The following is a 23,172-nucleotide window of genomic DNA, read 5'->3' as shown; positions in this document are numbered from 1 at the left end:
TATACTTGTTTCCTGCCTTTCTGAACTAGTATAGTCCAGTTTTCAGGTTATTGCTGAATCCAAGGCTGTGTTACAAGTTTCTGTCTTGCCATTACCTTACTTGGACAGAATGAAGTTTCTCTGTTCACCTGTGAGAGAGGGGAGCTTTGAGCAGCCTATCTTTCCCTGGAGGAGTGGTTTCAGCCCAGAAGTTAGTAGTTTATTGGCCATTTTGGGCTAATTTCTATCTCTATCACTTCCCTGCTATAAAAACCTCATTTGCACAGTGCCTTCTAGGTGTTCTGTAGAGTCTACAGCAGTAGAGAGACAAAAGAGTGACTTTGGAGTGATTAAGTATCACTTTTCTGCTTTCCTTGCTGTCTTAACTAATTCCGCCTAAAATGCCAGTTTTTTTAGCGAATCTGTGATTTAAAATGTTTATTATTGTATACAACTCCACACAGCTCCTCGTGGTGTCCTGCAGAGTGATACAGGCAACAGAGAGACCCAAGAGAGACCTTTCCAGATTTAAGTTTCCTGAAAAAAAAAATCTCCTTTCCTGCCTTTGCTGAACTAGATTAGTCCAGATTTCAGGTTTTGCTGAGTGTGGTATAGTTTCCTGTGTTGCCCATATCCTTACTTGGATAGGAGGAAGCTCCTCTGTTCACCAGTGAGAGTGGGGAGCTTTGAGCAGCCTATCTGTCTCTGAAGGAGTGGTCTCAGCCCTGAAACTAGTAGCTTATTGGCCGTTTTGGGTCAATTCCTATCTCTTTCAGTTTCCCTGCTTTAAAAACAGCAATTGTGTGGTTTTGTGCCAGTATACAACTCCACACAGCTCCTCGTGGTGTCCTGCAGAGTGATACAGGCAACAGAGAGACCCAAGAGAGACTTTTCCAGATTTAAGTATTTTTTTCTCTGTTTTTTTGCTTCAACTGCCTTTTCCCACCTAAAAAGTGAATTTCTAACTGATCTGTGCTTTAAAAAGTTTAAATTGCATTTGCCTTCTGCTTTTTACAGTTTTTACACTTGTTTTATATCAATTTAAGTCGTTTTTGTATTGTATAACTGTTGTAGGCTATACACTAAAGTGTGCTAGCCTGTTTATAGCATTTACAGTGTTTTCTGTGTATTTTTCTGCTGTTTCCTAAAAAACAAAAAACAAAAAAAAAATTCTCTTTTCCCGCCTTTGCTGAACTAGATTAGTCCAGATTTCAGGTTTTGCTGAATTCCGGACTGTGGTATAGTTTCCTGTGTTGCCCATATCCTTACTTGGATAGGAGGAAGCTTCTCTGTTCACCAGAGAGTGGGGAGCTTTGAGCAGCCTCTCTGTCCCTGGAGGAGTGGTCTCAGCCCTGAAACTAGTAGCTTATTGGCCGTTTTGGGTCAGTTCCTATCTCTTTCAGTTTCCCTGCATTAAAAACTGCATTTGCACGGTTTTGTGCAATTTTGTGCATAGCGCAGCATCTGGCAGCGCCGCTTAAATGGGTTTAAACTATTCCCGGCTCCACAAAGTCTGCTCTTCACTTTTTTTCCCTTAGAACTGTTCTAAATCTCAAAGTAAGCACTCTATTTTCATTCTAAAGCCCTGCACTTGCTTGTATAAGTAATCTTATAAGTAAGCACTAATAAACTAAAGCACTACACCCTCTTATACTCCCTTTAAGTACTTGGCTCCCTATCGGTCCTTTTTGATCAGTCAAAAAGTAGTTCCTTATACTATTCTGGCATGTCCAAAAGTCAGTTTCGGGTTTACTGTCCAGTCCAGCTGGTGAATCTGGGAATCTTGAGGCAATACTACAACTGCCTTATGTACACAGATCACCCTCTCCTCCTCCCAACAAGCTCAAATATGTATGAGAGATGCAACTATATAGCCAAACTGGAGGCTGAGCTCTCTCAACCCAGTACTGATGCAGTCAGTCAGGAGGAGAAGGTAACCACACACACCACAAATTCAGTCTCACATAGACCTATCGCAACAGCAAACCAAACACATAAACACACAAAAATATACTTGGAGGCCCTAAATAAAAATCTGCCCAAGCAGCAGAGACCTCCAAAGCAGACATCCAAGCAACCACTACCCCACAACAATACCCATGTATCACATAGTTCACAAAGTCAGTGTGCCACACAGTCACAGCCCTTAAGGCTAAACAACACACCTAATACACTTGTAATAGGTGACTCTATTGTCAGACACACTGACGTCCCACTCACCAGGCTGAACAAGGAGAAGGCCACTGTAAGCTGCCTGCCGGGTGCCAGGATCCACCACGTAACACAAACACTCAGGTCACTCCAAAGCAAGTACAAATATGACTCCGTCATTGTCCATGCTGGTGTGAATGACCTGAGACGTGCCTCCCTGGACTACATGAAAAGAGACATAGAGGAGCTCTCTGATCATGTAGCCCAGGCCTGTATGACCCTGACCTTGAGTAGCATCTTACCCTCACCAAGAATGATGCCACAGTATAAAGACAAAATGATCAATTTTAACAATTGGCTAAAGTATTGGTGTCATTCAAAGGTGATCCAGTGTCTGTCAGCCTGGGATGACATGCTCGACAAGCCACGTTGCTTCGCTAGGGATGGCTTGCACCTGTCACCCCTGGGCTTTCAAATACTGGCTATGGCTCTTGCCACCCCCATAGTGCCTTTTTTAGGCAAGGCTCAAAAGACAAACCCACCTCCATAGACAACACAAGGAAAAAGAAAATAAGGGTAATGCTGCTCAACGCCAGAAGTCTAAACCTCAAGATGCACGCACTCGAGGCTCTCCTCAGTATGGAGAATATCGATATCTGTGCAGTAACAGAAACCTGGTTCAAGGCTCCCAAGAGCACCCCAGCACTACCAGGTTATACCTCATACCATGCTTTTCGGCCACAAAACTCGGACCGAACCACATCCATATTCATCAAAGATGCCCACATCTCCAGGTTAGTGGCACTGCACGAAGCATCAGAGGCCATCCATGTGTAACTAACAGTGGGCAAAACTGCCTTTCAGTTTGTAGCCTGCTACAGACCATCCTCCCAAACTCAGGAACCCCACTCGGCTTTCCTGAGAACACTGGAGAATATGAGGGTCTTTCCAAACACCATTATATTGGGTGACTTTAACTACCCAAACATAGACTGGGAGCACTACCCAAGCCCCAACACCCTCGCCCAACGGTTCCTAGAATTTATAAACTCAAATGCTATGGAACAACTGGTCACCACTCCCACAAGAGGGGAAAACATATTGGACCTGATCATCACCAACATGGGGACTCTATGTTCCATACCAGAGGTATACCCCTGATTGATAAGATCTGACCATAAATTAATCTCGCTGGACATCCATATCCCGTCCCCACCCCCAGCCAATGAAACCACAGTGAAGAACTTCTCAAAAGCAAACTTCACACTTCTCAAAACCGAGGTGGAATCCTTCAAAGCCCCTGGGCCAGTGGAAAATACGGCCCAAACCGCAGACTCCTTTACAAACACATTCTATGGACACCTACAGGAATGCATGGATCGTGCTATCCCAAATAAAACCAAGACTCACTCCTCCAAAGGCAGGAGACCTGTCTGGTGGATCCTAGCCATAAATAAGCTGTACAACAGAAGGAGGAAGCTACTACATGATAGAGCAAAATCCCAAAAAGGGAAGGCATCTCTGATCAGTACTAGCAAGAAACTACGATCCCTCATAAAATCATCTAAGGCCAGCTTCGAAAGAAAAATTGCACAAGATGCTAAAGATAATCACAAGGCCTTCTTTAGTTATGTCAGGAACCTGGGTGGCAACTCCCAGATATGCTCTGAGTTAGTGCAAAATGACAAAAAATACACTGAACCCACAGACATTGCCAACATCCTGGCAGACAGGTTCAGTGCAAACTTCTCCCCCCCTTCCCTCCCAAAGAGAAAATGTCTGTCCCAACAGAGTGTAGCCTCCCTGACATCACAGATGCACAGGTGAGAGCTGCCCTCTCCAAAGCAAAAAACACAGCATCAGTGGGACCGGACGGTGTCCCGGGCTGCGTCTTACACGAGCTCCAAGAAGAACTGAACCCTCACATAAAGTCACTGTTCAATCTCAGCCTTACTACAGGATATGTACCCAAGGAATGGCATACAGCAACAGTGGTCTCACTCCACAAAGGTGGTGCCACAACGGACCGCAGAAACTATCGCCCTATAAGCCTGACTAGCCTGGTCTGCAAAGCTATGGAGCGTATCATTATGGAACTCATAAACAAAGACATTGGGAACCTCCAAACACTGGATCCTACCCAATTTGGCTTTGTTAAGGGCAGATCTTGCCTCTTGAACCTGGTCGACTTCTTTGAAACAGTCACCAAGGCCATAGATGAAGGGAAGGTAGTCCACACAGCCTACCTGGACCTCGCAAAAGCCTTCGACACAATACCCCACTCGGGCATCATAAATAAGCTCACCAGCTTAAATATCAACCCCTATGTCACAAAATGGGTTGCAAACTGGCTCAGGGATAGAACTCACATGGTCAGAATTGCAGGTGCCATGTCAGACTCTAAACCAGTTACAAGTGGCATCCCACAAGGCTCAGTCCTGGGACCTCTCTTCTTCGGTATATATTTTTCTGAGGTACAGGCTAACACAGGAGGACTATGGCAGACCAAGTTCGCAGATTACTGCAAACTGGGTGCCATAATCATCTCGCCGACTGACACAAGCATCCTCCAAAAAGGTCTCACAGAGATGGATAACTGGTGCCAGAGCCATGGCCTAAAGCTAAATGCCAAAAAGTGCATAGTCATCCCCTTTGGGAAAACCAAAGTGCCCACAAATTACCACATAGGTGGTAATCCATTAAGTACGGAAGAATTAATTAGGGATTTGGGGACCCAAGTAGATATCAAGCTCTCCTTTGACAATCACGTTGCCAAAGTGGTTAGAAAGACCTTCTATATAGCCCACCTTATCACGAAAGGGTTCACATCTAGATCAAGAGAGGTCATTGTGCCCCTCCACTCATCACGCATCAAGCCCATAATTGAATACAATGCCCCATTTGGGATGTACCTTACCCGACACCTGCAGCAACTGGAAAGATCCCAAAAGTACCTCGCCAAGAGGATCAAGGAACTCAAACAGATGCCCTACGCAGTTAGGCTAAAGAAACTCCAGCTCTACTCGGTTGCTTACCACCTACTCAGAGGCGATCTGTGCCTGACGTATAAAGCCATGTCCATCCCAGAATTAATGGACATGCTCCACCTCAGGAAATCCAAATCCCTTAGAGCTACACGCTCCAGGGACTTAAACCTCAGCACAGAAATAAATAGGACATGCTGGAGGGATAGATTCATATCCCAGAGGCTCCCCTCACTCTGGAACAAAATCCCAATCCATGTTAGGCACAGCCCCTCAATGACCCTCTTCAAGAGAAATCTTGACGAGTGGATGGGAGATCGTAGGTTTACCCCTGGGATCTCTTCTGTGTCCCTACTAGACAAAGGCACAGTAAACTAACCTTAAAAGGGCTATCTTCTGTGACCTACTATACAGAGGCACAGTCAATTAATCTAAAAGGGTGGCGAAAGCCAAACACACTCTGGCTAGGCTTATAAATGCACTAGGGCAGATAGCCTAGTATCAACCTATGAACCTATGAACTATAGTTAAAATCATAAACACATTTCAAACAATGAGTAGTGAGTTGAGAAATGGAAAAAACTAAATTACATATAGCAGATTTTACCTCACAAGAAGAAACTGAAGCTAAAAAATTCTTCATACTTTCTTACTTAGAATAAATTTAAGTATATGAGCCTGACAGTTTAAAATTCTAAAAATCAAAGTTGCATAATTATCCACTTTTTTCCCCAAACGTATCAAAACCCTTGCAATCTTTATCAGAATTATATGGGTTTGAGTTGACAAAATGTTTAGTAGCAGATAAATTCACTAAAACTATATCTGCTGGATCAGGCCTGGGACTGATGTATAAAAATGTAAAATACTGAGGTATTTTATACAATCTATCTGCTTTCTTGGGGCTAATAGGCTTAGTCTCAGTGAACCCAACAGCTTGTGACATAAACATCTTCTAGCGATGATAATGCTGGAGATACAGGGGAAGTTTCTGGAAATTACAGTTGTAATAAATCTTGATATTTTCAAAGGGATTGAGCGTCCTCAGTCTTCCCCCATTGAAAATAATGGTTCATCCTGGAAATAGTGTTGTCAAAAGAGGATACCTCACAGGGATTCTTCTCTGTACCTGAATCAGAAATCTAAGCAGGAAAAACAAAAATAATTTTTTGTCCTTTCAAAATCGCCTACAGACTTAGCATTTTGAACCTTATCAGACAAAGAAAAATTCCTTTTCCTTTTACCAGAAATCACTTTTCAAGTGAGGTCTACTGCTTGTACAAGCCCCTGAGCCAAGCTCAACAAATAACTCATGTCTAAAGATATGTGGCCATGAGTAGAATCATTTGGTTTTTTGCTTTTTTTTGACAGGGATTTCTGAAGAAACAGACCTAGAAATAGCAGCAAGAGCGTCTCCAAGGATGGAGCACTGCATTATGACTATTCAGAAGCACAATCCCTATCTATTGTCCAAACCAATAAAAGTGTCTCTCCTTTGCCCACTGAGGGGAACCCAACAGCCATTAACCTCTGGACCATGGTGGCTGCATGAACTACTCTAGAGGGATCCACAGAAAAAGATTAGTGGTCTGAGAAACCAGCTTTGGCCACAACAGTTGCCCACTTGTGGCTGAGGCAAAAATACCAGCCTGCTGAGGTGACTTCACAGCTAAAGTAATCAAGATTGTCCAGGAGTCCTGCCTTTTGATAAGGAAAGGACTGACACTTTGACAGGTATTATAATCTTACTCATTGACTGCAGCACTGTCAGCACGGTGTGCCCACAAAGGACAGTGAGAATAAAATCTAGTAGATGACCTACATTTTCTTTTTCTTCATAGTTTGCAAGAATGTTTGTATTCAGATGATGACATTGTTAATTTGTATATGTTCTTTTATTTTTATTCATGTGTTAACCAGGTAAGCCTACTAGGCACAAGTGTCTGTCTTCATATGTCTGATTAAGTGACTTGCAAAAATCTGCAAGTTTGCAAACACATAATGAAGAAAGGATAACCAGGATAATAGAATGGATTTCATCAGCAGCTCATAGGCTTAACTTTCTTCGTTAAATTTCTTCTTCCTCTTTTACTTCTCTAAAAAGATTGCCTTTAGGGAATACTAAAATTGTTACTGCGGGTGAAGTTTGCACTGACAAACTTTACTTTTTCACGTTCCCTACCTGCACACCTAAAGAACTTACCCCTCTGTACAAAGAAAAGGCTGATAGATTGTGACTCTTGCTGTATGTAATTGTAGTAGAGCTTCTTGATCAGGAACTAATCTTTTCTATCCTTTAATCAACTCTATGCTGCCATCTTAACATATTCAGGAGACAAATAAGCAAAACATTCAAAATTTTAAAGTACTCAAAATCCTGATCACTTTTTACATTAAAATAATATAGAATAGAAACATTAAAAAAGAAGTTATGCACTTACCATAACGTTCCATTTGTGTTGTCCATCTTCATTTATCCTTGACATATGGGGGTTCGATTCCGATATCGGAACCAACATGGCCATTACTACAGCATGCGCAGGTTAAAAACTCTCAAGCTTCATCCTTACCCACAATCCCCCAGTCCCAGTTACCTCTGAGTTTGCAGATTAGAAATAAAGTATAATTAAAGATGCCTTCATGGAAACCATATCTGCCATGCCTCAATACATGTCACAATTACTATGAAAGTACCCATTCCAACAAAACAATCTTAAAGGCCGGGGAATGGAGGGAGGGGAGTCAAGGATAAATGAAGATGGACAACACAGATGGAATGTTATGGTAAGTACATAATTTCTTTATCTAATGTTGTCAGTCTTCATTTTATCCGAGACATATGGGATAGAGTCCCCAGCTACCTTAGACCTTGGGAGGACTCATAGAAGGATATTTCTGAGCACCATTGAACTGAAAGATGCTCTTCCTCTAGAGACCAAATCCTATTTATAATGAGTAATAAAGGTATGGGGAGAAGCCCAAGTAGCCTCTGCACATATATCATCCAATGAAGATCTGGATTGGAACACTGCTGAAGTGGCAACAGATCTTATAGAATGTGCCTTAACAGTTTTAGGCAAAGCAATTTTATTTTTGTCATAAATAAAGGAAATGCAATCCTTGAACCATCTGGCTAAGGTTACTTTGTTGACAGGTTTAACAAAACTAGCATTTGAAAAGGACACAAATAGATGTTTAGACTTTCTGATGTCTTTAGTTTTGTGAAGATAAAAATGTAATCGTCTGAACGTCTAGCAAATGTAAAGGTATTCATCTCTGTTCGGAAAGTTTGGAAAGAATACAGGCAAATTAGGCAAATTACTAGACTGACTGATATTAGACTCTGACACCACTTTAGGTAGAAAGGTGGGATTTGTTCATAAGGTAACACTATCTTTGTGGAAAATCAGATAAGGTTGTTTACATGATAAGGCTTGAATTTCTGAAATTCTTCTAGCAGAGGTTATTGCCACCAAAAAAAAAAAATGTTTTCCATGACAAGTACTTTAGATCACAGTCAGCAGATGGTTCTAAGAGAGGAAGTATGTTGGTTTGCAACACTAGGCTTAGGTCCCAAGGAGGAGTAGGATTTTTAAAAGGGGGTTTCAGTGAGAGTGTCCTTTTTTAAAATGTCTTACAGGGTTTATGAGACGCCAAGGAACATTCTTTCAAGCCATCATGGAAGTTTAAAATTGCTGCTAGTTGAATTCTGATGGCAGAACTGGAAGCTCCTGCATTGAAAAGAGAGTTTAAGAAGTCTAAAATATTTTCATTAGAAGCACAGAATGGGACAATATCTCTTTCATTAGCCCAAGTGGTAAATCTCTTCCAATAGAACCTAAGAGAATTTTGTGTACTGAGGAAAAAAAAGTTAAGATGCTTGGCAACTAGTGGGACTGGAGGAACCATGCTGTCACAGCTTGAGGTTCAGAATGTTTGGATGTGACAGAAGGTCTGGAGCTGGGTCCAGAGTCCAAGGATGTTGAATCAGATAAGGCCAAAGAAAGGGGAACCATGTTTGTCAAGGCCAGTAAGATGCAATGGATCCTGCCTAAGTGCTTTCTGAATGAATTTTGGAATTAGAGGTATCGGGGGAAAGGCATATAGGAGTCCAAGGGGCCAAGTGTGGAGTAGAGCAGCTCTTGGTGACTTTCCTGGAGGGGGAATTAGGGCAAAGTAGCTGCTGAACTTGTTGTTTAGGGGAGAGGTGAAGAAGTCGCAGCAAGGCTGGCCCCATAGACGGAAAATCCTTTCTGTCACTTTTGGATTGAGAGACCACTCGTGTGACTGGAGAATAGATCTGGTCAGTTTGTCTGCTATCACATTGGTGCATTGCTATCAGAAAGTGGTTGGAAAAGATTGCCCACTGCCACACTTTGAGTGCTTCTCGACAAAGGGGGTAAGATTTTGTTCCTCCCTGTTTGCTGATGTACCAAACTACTGACATATTGTCTGTTTGGACTGCAATTGTTCCCAAAGGAAGAGCTGATTGAAATGCTTGCAATGCTAAAAGGACTGCTCTTAGTTCCAGAACATTGATATGCAAGTTGGCCTCTAATGGGGACCAAGTGCCTTGGACAGTCTTGCCCAAAAAATGCCCCCCCCCAATCTGGGAAGGTGTCTGTGGTCACTATAGCCTTGGGCTCTGGAAGGACGAAGGGGTGGCCCAGGAGAATTTCTTTGGAATGAATCCACCAAGCTAGCACCTTCCTGCAATCATTGGTGACTAGAATCTCGTCCAACATGGGTTGGTATAGTATGGACCATTCAGATGCTAGTAGCCATTGTAGAATTCTCATGTGAAATCTGGCTAGGGGAACTAGAGTTATTGTCACTGCCATCGAACCTAGAGCCTGCAAGAATAGCTGAGCAGGTACTTTCTTTCTGTGAATTATCTTCTGTACCTGAGTTATAATTTTTTTGAAGTGTCATTGCAGGAATGGATGCTATGGTTGATGTTATATTCAGTACTGCCCGGATAAACTCTAAGCTCTGAGTTGGAGTCAGTTGGGATTTTTCATGATTTACCATTATTCCTGGGTAGAAATAGGTCTTCAGAATGTAATCCCTTTCCTCTATCACTTGATGCCTGGTTGTAGCGGTAATGTGCCAGTCATCCAAGTACAGAAACTCCTGGAATCCCTGCAGTCTCAAGTGAGCTGCTACTACTGCCATACATTTGGTGAACACCCTGGGGGCTGTTGTGAAGCCAAAGGGCAGTGCTCTCAATTTGTAATGACTGGCTCCCAGCCAGACGTGGAGGAATCTTCTGGAGCATTTGTCCATTTTTATGTGGTAATATGCATCCTGAAGAACTATTGAGCATATCCAGTCATCCTTTCCCAAAAACAGAAGAATGGACTGTACCATGACCATCCAGAATTTCATTTGTCCAGAAGATTTGTTCAGCACTCTGAGATCAAAAATTGTTCTCCAGTCCCCTGTCTTTTTTGGCACTAAAAAGAATCTTGAGTAAATTCTGGATCCTCTCTGGTCTGGTGAGACTTCCTGGATATCTCTTTTTTTCTAGCAACTTTTAAATTTCTAGAACAGCTGGTTCGCTCTGACTGGGTAGAACATCAGAGATTTTCTTGCAAATGGGGGGTGGGTTGGAAAAGGGTATGGTATAGCCTCTGGATATGATCCGTTGCCCCCAAGAATCTGTTGTTATATTTTGTCAGGTGCTTTGGTGCAAGGATAAGCATCCCCTGACTCCCTCCAGAGGAAGACAATCAGGTTTCCTTTTAGGAACACTAAAAGGGCTTATCTGGGAAGAAGTCCCTAAAGCTCTGATTCTGCAGACCACCTCTACTGTGTGGATGGCATCTTCCATTGCAGTTCCCCCCTCTGTCTCTAGGAGAACTGGTACCACGTGTTTCCTGGAAAGGCCCTTGGGATTTCCTGATCCACATTTTTCCACTGTTCCTCTGATCCTTTCTCCTTTGATTCCTGGAAAAGGATCTTTGGGGAGTAGCAAAATATACACCCACTGTAGAAAGGGTCTTACCACCCTTTTCACCCCTGGATAATGTCTCTTTAACTTTTTGCCAAAAAGAGATGATCCATAAAAGGCAACATTGAGGAATGAAGACTTAAAAGGTTCCGCAAAGTGATAAAGTCATCCAGGTGTTTCTCCTTATGGATATGCCTGAACCCACTGCTCAGGTAGCCCTTTCAGCTGCATGTGCAATGAGTCTCATTGATGAATTTGACATGGACTCCAGGTGGCCAACTGGGAAGCAACCTTGTCTTGGACTCCCTCAGTAACAGCTCCTGCGAGGGTATCTGACAGTTCCTTGATCAGATCCCTTTGGAGTCTGGTAAAATGTGTCAGGAAATTCAAAGCCCTTAAGGCAAAGGTCGATGCAGTGGAAACCCACTTCCCAAACCTATCCATCACCTGGGACTCTCTAATGGGAGGATGGATAAAGGAACTTTCGTCAGCTAGTTCCTTTTTAGTGACAGCTGCAATGACCATGGCATCTACCGGTAGACTTTTAGCTCAGAATTGCTTATCCTTGGGAGCGGATACAATTTTGTCTGGTCTCTTGTGGATAGGTTCAGTGGTGTCTGGCTCCTTCCACGCCCACTGCAAGATCAACTGAATGAGCTTGTCAGCAGGTAGAGTCACCGAATAAGTAGATGTATGGGTACCAGAAGCCTGCAGGTGTACTGACTCCTCCACAGAAGGATTTTGGGGCTTCCAGTCACCCCTCTGTTTTAAAATTTCCAGGGCATCTCCAAACGAGACCTCCTCAGGGGGTGATCTTGGGGCCCCTTCCCCTTCATCAAAAGCAGTATCTTCTGTGTCCACTTCCTGTGGGGAATCTAAGTACTTCCTCTTGGACTTTTTCTTCTGAGGAACCTCCTCAGGGGGATAGTCTGGGGAGATATCAGAAGAGGACAGAACATGAATCTGTGGGTCCTGCGGATTCAGTGCTCACTGTCCCAGTGGAGAGACAGATCAAATAAGAGAACTTGAGGATGGGATGTGCTTCAAGGAGGGTGGAACTGACTGAGTGACTGCTGTGGACAAAGCTCTTGCCATTGCCTTGAAGGCTGGCACCCCTCAAACAGAGAAAGGAGCCCAGAACTGAGAAAGACTGCCTTGGAACCCTGGTCACTCCCTGCTCATATGAGACAGCCCCAAGGCAAAAGACAGTGCTGAGCTGCACTGTGCCAAAGCTCTAAGGTGCAGTGATGGCACTGAAAAAATTGGAGTCAACCCTGGCTCCTCAGAGCCAACAGGACAGATGTGGCTCAGGAGGTCACCGGATCTGACAGAGTTGAAGAACTCAGGGAAATAACTAGCTCTGATGGGAGAGAGATCACTGGAACTGATGCAGTTGGTGCCAGAAGGCTCAGAGCTGGCATCTCTAAAACCTCAGAGAAGGTCAGAGGAGGAGTAGTGAAAGGGGTAGAAGAGGAATCTGTTCTGAGACCCAAAGGGGTCAGAGCTGAATGAAGTCCTGTAAGTCTATTCCACACACAGAATTGTATTACTAGTCTCTCTACATCAATCTCAGTGAGACTTTTAGTGGAACAGATAGAGGTTTGAGAAGACGATGTTGGTCTCTGTAAAAAAGACATTGGGCAATTCGCCAGCAAAAGGTCAGTAGAAGGTGAATAGACCACTCCTGGAAAATAAAGCTGTAGAACTATCAGTGCTGATATAGTCGGCATTGAAGATGAGAAGGCCTGAGTCAAAATCTGACTCTCCTGTTGTGTCAAAGATTTTGACACCGTTTTAGAAATTGAAACAGTTGTTAGTACCAATAACTTTTCCGGCACTGAAGTTTTGGATTGACATTCCATCAAATCTGAAGTACTTCGTGGAGCCAATGATTTATGCTTTTTTTGAGTCAGTTTCAAGGGGGATGATGGTATTGACAAGCTCCTCTTTTCAGAAATATCAGATTTACTCTTTGCAGCAGATATGGCTTCCCCAAAGGCTGATGGAATTAAGCTCTTCAGTATTAATTCTTTCTTCCTCTTGATGAGAGCTCAGTGGCTAAAGCTGTGGCAAATGCTACAGTCCTCTTGAAGATGAATGGCCCCTAAACAATAGACACATAAGAGATAAGAGTCTGAAAGGGGGATTTTGTGGCCACATTTTTGTCACTTTTTAAAACCAGCTGGCCCTTTAGGTTTGTCAGCCATAACAACAGGACAGACAAATAAAACAAACACAACACTTTTATAGAAAATGACAGAAGTAGAAACAGAGCGAGAAAACCTATTTGTTTATTTTTTGTTTAAGGGAAAACAAGAAAAAGGAAAGAGAGGAGGACTATCAACAATGATAGTTTCAGCTACACCAAAGTGTACGGACGGAGGGAGGGAAGTAGGTGGAAACTATCAACAATGATAGTAAGAATACACATAAGTGTATAGGAAGGGATCAAAATGACAGTAAAGGTACACAAAAGTATGAAAAATATAATGATAATAAGGAGAAAGTCTAACGAGTTTTTTAAATATGAAATATTAATAAGGAATATTAATAAAGTAGACTTAGCTCGAGAGCTGAGGTGAACGCATCTGTCTGGGAAAGTGGCAAACGAGATCTGAGGTAACTGGGACAGGAGGATTGTGGGTAAGGATGAAGCTCAAGAGTTTTTGGCCTGCGCAAGCTGTAGTAATCAGACTGAAGAAACCAAAGAACAACCCCAAAAAAACAACAAAAGTGGCGACTGGAAGGTGAAAACTGTGAAGTCCAACAAAATCCACAAAATGTAAAAGTTAAGCATCCAATTTTATTCTAATCGCTTTTCGTCCAGCTAGTAGACAAACTTTTTCAGACAACAAGATAAAATAAACTACTACATCCAGCTTCATTTATACTTAATCTAAATCATTTGTTGTACAAATTGATTAATTGGTAGGGAAACCACTTTAAAGAAACAGGTTCCTCAAAAGTGAAATAAAATACATTCCTCCAGTTTAAACACACATATAAATACATGTTAAATATATATATAATATGGTACCATAAATACTTATTTACTTATTTTAAAAAACGTACATAGCCTAAGGCTTTCCTAATGTGTGCACATTCACCATAAAAGACTTCTTAATTTTAAAATACAAGACAAAGAAACTTTGTCATTCAAACCAGGAGCCCTATACGATTGTAACTTTAACTGCCAAATCAACTCCTGCCTTTCCAACAGGAGTTGAAATGGGCCCCCTTTAACATCAGGCGTGAATTGATCTAATACTCTAAAAACAAAGGAGTGTGTAGGGTGTTGGTCACAGTGCTTAGCTAGAGCATTTTCCAACTTGTTTTTTCTTATACTATACAGGTGCTCGTAAATCCTGTCTTTAAGTTTCCTGTCAGTTTTGCCCACGTAAAATGCAGGGCAAAGCTGACATGAGGCAAAGTAAACCACTGACTTAGATGAACAAGTATACCTTCCCTCAAGATTGTATATCTTGTTGTTAATGGCAACACTCGTCCCAGTTGCTAGATGTCCACAAAACTTACAAGACTCACATTTAAGTGTCCCAGCAATTCTGCATCTAGCTTTTTTATTCATTTCCATTATACCCTTTAAGTTGTTACCTCTTTTGTATATTACTGTTGGTCTATCACCTAACTTTTCAGTTAAATCCATCTCAAAGGTAAACACACTCCAGTTCCTTTGTAAAATTGACCTTATTGCTTCAGCCTCCAAACTAAATACTGTAATGAAACTCATCAGATGTTTTGACTTCTGGTCATCAAAGGCAATCTCTTTACAGGGGGGACTCAAACCAGTTGTTTCACTTACAACCTTATCCAAAACACCACGGTGCCCTGTCAATATAGGTTTGTAAATGCATGCTTTCCTTTTACTCCAAACTTCCTCAAAAATATCCAATAACAACACCTCAGGGTACCCTCTCATCAAAAACATTCCCTTGAGTAATTCACATTCCTCAAGAAATCTGTCCTCTCTTGTTACCATACGTGCAGCTTGGACCATTTGGCCCTTTACTACTGATTTCTTCTGGTACTGGGGGTGGGCACTCGTATAGTGTAACATACAGTTAGAGTAAGTTTCTTTACAATGAATGGCAGCCACAAAACACTTATTAGAAACATCCTTACTTAACTCTATATCCAAATACGAATCTTTTCAGCAGTGCACTTGTGAGTGAATTTCAAAAACTCAGTGTTGCCATTGATTCCCTCCAAGAAGCTGTCCACCTCTAAACTAGTCCCATCAAACAAAATGAAGACATCATCTAAAAACCTTGCATAAAACTTGATCCTCATTTTGTTTACTGGTACATTCAGTATATACTGATGTTCCCATTGGACGATTACAAGATTCGAAAAACTGGCCCCACAGGGGGAACCCATAGCCACCCCCACCTTTTGCAAATAAATATCGTTATCAAACATCACAAAGTTGTTAACTAAAATGATGTCCAACAATTCCTGAATCAAACGTACTTCCCCTCCATCAGCACCATGTGCCAACATCCGTTCGACTACCCATTCTGTACCTAAAGCATGTGGGTTTGAAAAATATAAATCAATGACATCCACAGTTAAGAATTTTATATTTTCATGGTAAGGAAAACTTTCAATTGCTGTTAAAAAAGATCAAGAGTCTTTACATATCTGATACTCTTTCCTCACATATTTCTTTAAAATATTATCTACCAATTTGGCCATAGGATAAGTAATAGAAGACCTAGCATTAGCCAAAACCCACATAGGGGGGTTTGAAATATCTTTATGTAACTTTGGCAGTCCAAACAAACTTGGAATTTTAGGTGAAACAACTGTTAAATAATTTAACGTTCCCAACTCAATAGTCCCTTCTAAAAACAAGTCATCCAAAAAGACATTAATGCGTTTGTAAGCAATGTTTAACTCATTTAAACTAGATGATTCATATGTGTTACCACCTAACACAGTCCTCATTTTTTCATTGTATTCATTTATATCCATTAAAACCAGACCTCCACCTTTGTCTGGTTTTAAGACACGCACTGGTAGCAATTTGAATGCTTGCAAAGCTTCCTTCTCCCTTTTGGAGAGGTTAGAACAACCACCATTCACCTGTTTCCCACATATATTTCTTATATCCATTTCACACAAGTACTCATATAAGCTCAACATGGGGTGTGTAGGGGGGTTAAATGTACTAGGAATCCTTATATCAGTGTTTAAACTGTCTATATTTCCCAAGAGCACAGTCAAATTCATCCTTTGTACAAATAATTTAAGATCTATTAATGTCCTAGATAAATCAAAATGCTATGTTGGAACAAACGTCAGTCCCTTAGAAAAAAAGTTCACATAGTTCAGCACTGATAATGTGACTAGTAAAGTTGTAAACTTTAAAATCACCATTTTTGTTTGACAAAATTTTTAAATGGTTACCAGTCATTTCCTCCCTCTGTTGTTCCCTCCTTTCTTGTAGTACATGTTGCCATTGTGCTGCCCCCTCATGTTGTAACGTTTCTGGTGGTTTTGACCATTATTGGAAAAAGGACTCTGCTCTCTTCCCCTCGAGTTACCTGTTTGTTCAAAACATTCATCTACATTCTCTGGTGATAGCTTGTCATCTTCTCCTCTACTATCCCCTAAATTGTTGACAAATACATTTTCTGTAGTACGACTTTGTTCGCCCCTACGTTCATTACCATTACTGCAGTAGGGAGAAGATACTCATTGGTTTACAAAGTTCTGGTTTTGTGAAGGGGGCAGGGTTGGATAAGCGGCATTTTTCTTATATGCTTCTATATCCCTTCTTAGTTTTTTAGCTCTCAAAGATCTGTGCACACAGTTCCACCATCCACTACTACACCAGTGACATCAGCACTTGTTTTGGGACCTGTTGATTTGCCAGATGTCACCTCCTGGCTTAAAGTACAACCACCTTTGGTGAGTCAGGCGGGATGACAGTTGCTGAACAGCCGAGTGCAGGTAACGCTTCTTTGGTAAATCAACTGAAGACTTTAGATCAGATGTCTTTGAGAGCTAAAAAGCTGCAACTAGAAATTAATTATTTCAATGAGTGTAAAAAGGTGTGAGTGATTCCCAAAGGTTTGCGTTCTTGACAGTACCCTTCAGGGTTAGAGGCTGAGTCAGAGTTTCACCTGGATTTGTTGAAACTCTTTGATAAACATGGGTTTGAGCTGATGAGCTTAATGAGTAAACATTATCAACAAATTGTGGATGGTCTTACTGCTGAGATAGCACAAATAGATTGGAACATCAGATTACATAAAGACTTTGGCAGGTATAAATTTGATTATACCAGAATTTTCACTACAGTAGATCAACATCTTAATAAGAATTCGGAAATCAAGGCAAAAAAACTAAGAAGGGATATAGAAACGTATAAGAAAAATGCTGCTTATCCAATCCCGCCCCCTTCACAAAACCAGAACATTGTAAACCAACGAGTAGCTTCTCCCTACTAAGAACCAAACAGCCGTTGGTAGTCTCAGCTACGAAGGGTGGCTTCCTGTTACTATAATCCACGTTACGTGTTAACTAATCACTTGTTCAAAAAAATAATGCCCTTATAATAAAAAGCACTTTTATTTGCGTAGTTGAAATGAATAAATGTATCTGAGACTACCAACGGCTGTTTGGTTCTTAGTGTTTGGCGTCTTTCTATTGATCTTCTCCCTACTGCAATAATGGTAATGAAAGTAGAGGAGAACAAAGTCGTACTACAGAAAATGTATTTGTCAACAATTTAGGGGATAGTAGAGGAGAAGATGACGAGCTATCACCAGAAAATGTAGACGAATGTTTTGAAGAAACAGGTAACTCGAGGGGAAGAGAGCAGAGTCCTTTTTCCAACAATGGTCAAAACCACCAGAAACGTTACAACATGAGGGGGCAGCACAACGGCAACATGTACTAAAAGAAAGGAGGGAACGACAGAGGGAAGAAATGACTGGTAACCATTTAAAAATGTTGTCAAACAAAAATGGTGATTTTAAAGTTTACAACTTTACTAGTCACATTATCAGTGCTGAACTATGTGAACTTTTTTCTAAGGGACTGACATTTGTTCCAACACAGCATTTTGATTTATCTAGGACATTAACAGATCTTAAATTATTTGTACGAAGGAGGAATTTGACTGTGCTCTTGGGAAATATAGACAGTTTAAACACTGATATAACCCCCCTACACACCCCATGTTGAGCTTATATGAGCACTTGTGTGAAATGGATATAAGAAATATATGTGGGAAACAGGTGAATGGTGGTTGTTCTAACCTCTCCAAAAGGGAGAAGGAAGCTTTGCAAGCATTTAAATTGCTACCAGTGCGTGTCTTAAAACAAGACAAAGGTGGGGGTCTGGTTTTAATGGATATAAATGAAAAAATGAGGACTGTATTAGGTGGTAACACGTATGAATCATCTAGTTTAAATGAGTTAAACATTGCTTACAAATGCATTAATGTCTTTTTGGATGACTTGTTTTTAGAGGGGACTATTGATTTGGGAACGTTAAATTATTTAACAGTTGTTTCACCTAAAATTCCAAGTTTGTTTGGACTGCCAAAGTTACATAAAGATATTTCAAACCCCCCTATGTGGGTTTTGGCTAATGCTAGGTCTTCTATTACTTATCCTATGGCCAAATTGGTAGATAATATTTTAAAGAAATATGTGAGGAAAGAGTATCAGATATGTAAAGACTCTTGATCTTTTTTAGCAGCAATTGAAAGTTTTCCTTACCATGAAAATATAAAATTCTTAACTGTGGATGTCATTGATTTATATTTTTCAAACCCACATGCTTTAGGTACAGAATGGGTAGTCGAACGGATGTTGGCACATGGTGCTGTTGGAGGGGAAGTACGTTTGATTCAGGAATTGTTGGACATCATTTTAGTTAACAACTTTGTGATGTTTGATAACGATATTTATTTGCAAAAGGTGGGGGTGGCTATGGGTTCCCCCTGTGGGGCCAGTTTTTTGAATCTTGTAATGGCCCAATGGGAACATCAGTATATACTGAATGTACCAGAAAACAAAATGAGGATCAAGTTTTACACAATGTTTTTAGATGATGTCTTCATTTTGTTTGATGGGACTAGTTTAGAGGTGGACAGCTTCTTGGAGGGAATCAATGGCAACACTGAGTTTTTGAAATTCACTCACAAGTGCACTGATGAAAAGATTACGTATTTGGATATAGAGTTAAGTAAGGATGTTTCTAATAATTGTTTTGTGGCTGCCATTCATCGTAAAGAAACTTACTCTAACTGCATGTTACACAATACGAGTGCCCACCCCCAGTACCAGAAGAAATCTGTAGTAAAGGGCCAAATGGTCCGAGCTGCACGTATGGTAACAAGAGAGGACAGATTTCTTGAGGAATGTGAATTACTCAAGGGAATGTTTTTGATGAGAGGGTACCCTGAGTTGTTGGTATTGGATATTTTTGAGGAAGTTTGGAGTAAAAGGAAAACAGGTATTTACAATCCTATATTGACAGGGCACCGTGGTGTTTTGGATAAGGTTGTAAGTGAAACAACTGGTTTGAGTCCCCCCTGTAAAGAGATTGCCTTTGATGACCAGAAGTCAAAACATCTGATGAGTTTCATTACAGTATTTAGTTTGGAGGCTGAAGCAATAAGGTCAATTTTACAAAGGAACTGAAGTGTGTTTATCTTTGAGATGGATCTAACTGACAAGTTTGGTGATAGACCAACAGTAATATACAAAAGGGGTAACAACTTAAAGGGTATAATGGAAATGAGTAAAAAAGCTAGATGCAGAATTGCTGAGACATTTAAATGTGAGTCTTGTAAGTTTTGTGGACATCTAGCAACTGGGAGTAGTGTTGCCATTAACAACAAGATATACAATCTTGAAGGAAGGTACACTTGTTCATCTAAGTCAGTGGTTTACCTTGCCTCATGTCAGCTTTGCCCTGCATTTTACGTGGGCAAAACTGACAGGAAACTTAAAGACAGGATTTATGAGCACCTGTATAGTATAAGAAAAAACAAGTTGGAAAATGCTCTAGCTAAGCACTGTGACCAACACCCTACACACTCCTTTGTTTTTAGATTATTAGATCAAATCACGCACGATGTTAAAGGGGGCCCATTTCAACTCCTGTTGGAAAGACAGGAGTTGATTTGGCAGTTAAAGTTACAATCGTATAGGGCTCCTGGTTTGAATGACAAAGTTTCTTTGTCTTGTATTTTAAAATTAAGAAGTCTTTTATGGTGAATGTGCACACATTAGGAAAGCCTTAGGGCTATGTATGTTTTTTAAAATAAGTAAATAAGTATTTATGATACCATATTATATATTTTTTAACATGTATTTATATGTGTGTTTAAACTGGAGGAATGTATTTTATTTCACTTTTGAGGAACCTGTTTCTTTAAAGTGGTTTCCGTACCAATTAATCAATTTGTACAACAAATGATTTAGATGAAGTGTAAATAGAGCTGGATGTAGTAGTTTATTTTATCTTGTTGTCTGAAGAAGTTTGGCTACTAGCTGGACGAAAAGCGATTCGAATAAAATTGTGTGCTTAACTTTTACATTTTGTGGATTTTGTTGGGCTTTGCAGTTTTCACCTTTCAGTCGCCACTTTTGTTGTTTTTTCAAGCTGTAGTAATGGCCGAGTCTGTTCCGATACAGGAACCGAACCCCCATATGTAAAGGATAAAACGAAGATTGACAACATCACGTTAATTGATAATGCAATATGAAAAATATAATGAAACAACAGCTACTGAGTTTTAAAACAATGAAAAAACCTCATTGAAACTAATATTCATTTCTTTAATAGCCTGCTAGTTGTGGCAGTAGTAATAGGTTTGTGGCCTTAAAACTGCAGTTACTTCTGTTACATGGCCTGGTCTAAGTTTCTGGAATGTTATTGATGCTACTACTACCAAGCGGGTTAGAAAACTATCTATAAAGTACAATTTACCTGCAAATTCTTCTTCTTTCCCACAGCCTGCTAGAGACTGAACTATCTGTCCCTCAATTTGTGGTGGTTTAGCAAACATTGGACTAAAATGTCTGTCCAATTCTTTCATGTACTCAGCATCAAATTGACTGTAATTCTGTCCATCTCTGCTGGACTCATACATTGGTGGAAAGTCATCGCAGAAATTCTCAGCAGTTCTATTTTGTGACTTAATGTATGACAGTTTTTTTAATTTAATTTGTGGATTTGGAGGTTCTTGTTCAAAACAAGTTGCTGGTGATAAAATTGAGTCATTCTTATGAGAAATATTGTAATGCTGTGGGCTTTGATCCATCCAGCCTGAAGATGCTGATGATTGTGTCTGCCAAACGTGTACCAAATTGTTCCTTTCATCATCTTCATAAACTGAGGTCTCAGGACTCCTCTGTGTGTAGAAGTAAGACTGTGCATCTTTTCTGATTAGTCTTTCCACTTCTTGTCCCTTATACTGGCCAGGTATTGATGTAGAAAATGAGCCCACATGTGCTTGAAGCTGACTCATGGATGAAGGCATTCTTTTAACTCCATAAGTATTAGCTACTCTTGTTGGAGTAAAGTTTGTTGATGTTACGTTGTTAGACTGTAGAAAAGGAACTGTATTTGCTTTATTAATTATTTTGGAATTTAGGAAAGGTAAAGTACTATTAAAGGTAACATAGCTGTTGCTTTTTTTGCCATCTAAGTAGCCGGTAAATTCATGACAATAGGTGGATTCTGTACTATGTGAAATCTTAAAAGGATCAGAATGAAAATATGCTTCTTGGTTGTGGTGGGTGAATGGCTGACCTGTAGCCTTTTGAATTTCGCTAAAGAAAGGTGATGTTTCTTGATATGAAGTCTTGACATGAGCTTGTGCGTCACAGTGAGCATATATACTGTCAGAAAACAGAGATTTTGAAATGTCTGTACCTCCTTGAAAGGGTGTTTCTTCTGATAGTAATGATGTTGAGTCTAACTTGTACAAAGCAGTGATGTCACCAAAATGCTAAGACAATCAAGACAAAAAAAAAGAAAACACAAATTAGAATATTTTTGATAAAGATTATATTGCTTGAAATTTGAAAAGTTAAAGGACAGTTTAAACATTCATTGCTATATCACTAAATATATTTTATTGGTATCATTCAAATTTGTATTGCATAATACTTAGACATTAAGGGTGCTTAATCACAATTTTGTATTGTTAAACTGAAGGGGATAAAATTCTTCATAAAGAAATGATGTCACTTTTCCATAAAATATCACTTCCTGTGAGGAGGATATAGGCACTCTTTCTATGTAGTAGCCTAAGTCATCACTGGTCTCTGCAATCCTTGTACTAAATAAATAAAATCACTTTGGCATGAATACATCTTGGTGAAGAAAACACTTTTAACTTTACAGAGATTTTGGATTAAAACTACTCCTTTGTTAAAACACATGATTTTGATAAACTGTGTTTGCTGATGCAGGATTTAACAAACACTTCAGTGAAAAGATTATATCTCATTTAGGTAACTGTATCCATGAATTGTTAAAGGGACCCAGTCTTATGGCATAGAGAGATAATTCCCTGACTGCATCCCAGATGACCAATGTTTGACCAGCGGCATGATTGCTGGACGGACAAAGTGGGGAAGGATGGGAGTGTGCTGCTGACACCAGCTTGCCTATCTTGGGGTGGGGTGGGGGGTGGCTCAGTTCACTGCATAGTTGACACCTGCAGGAATGCAGGTGTACTCACTGAGTCCGGCGCTCCTACACTGCATAGTAGTGGGCCACCTAGCTGGAAGGGTGGACTACAGAAGTAGTGAGTAAGCACTTTCCCAGATTAGCAATTGTGAAGCATGCAGGCTGCCAAGAGTGTAAAGATAGGACAGTCAACAGGTTTAGCAGACTGGTCAGCTCCCTAACACTCCAGCTTACCTCCTTCAGAGAAATAAATGGGTCAGAGGAGTTTCATCCTGATGGAAGAATGAGTAGGTCAAATGGATACAGGAAGCGGGAACCACTCGGAAGATATTGTTGCCTTACAAATACACACACACACACACACACACACACACACACACACACACACACACACACACACACACACACACACACTAATTAATT

At 40.6% G+C, this 23,172-nt stretch overlaps 1 protein-coding gene across 1 annotated transcript in view; it reads right to left on the bottom strand.

Moving 5' to 3' along the window:
* The window catches only part of LOC122792780 (protein shortage in chiasmata 1 ortholog-like), a 240,410-nt gene that overhangs the window by 36,246 nt on the left and 180,992 nt on the right, over nt 1–23,172 (bottom strand). The window contains exon 5 of the mRNA XM_044060350.1: nt 21,040–22,063. Coding sequence (XP_043916285.1) covers nt 21,040–22,063 — 1,024 coding nt within the window. The remainder of the gene's footprint in view (nt 1–21,039; nt 22,064–23,172) is intronic.

The sequence above is a fragment of the Protopterus annectens genome, chromosome 2.part0 (assembly GCF_019279795.1).
Source record: "Protopterus annectens isolate FY-2018-M chromosome 2.part0, PAN1.0, whole genome shotgun sequence".
Classification (NCBI taxonomy): domain Eukaryota; kingdom Metazoa; phylum Chordata; order Ceratodontiformes; family Protopteridae; genus Protopterus; species Protopterus annectens.
The sequence above is the reverse complement of the archived record's forward strand: the minus strand, read 5'-3'. Positions and strand labels throughout refer to the sequence as shown.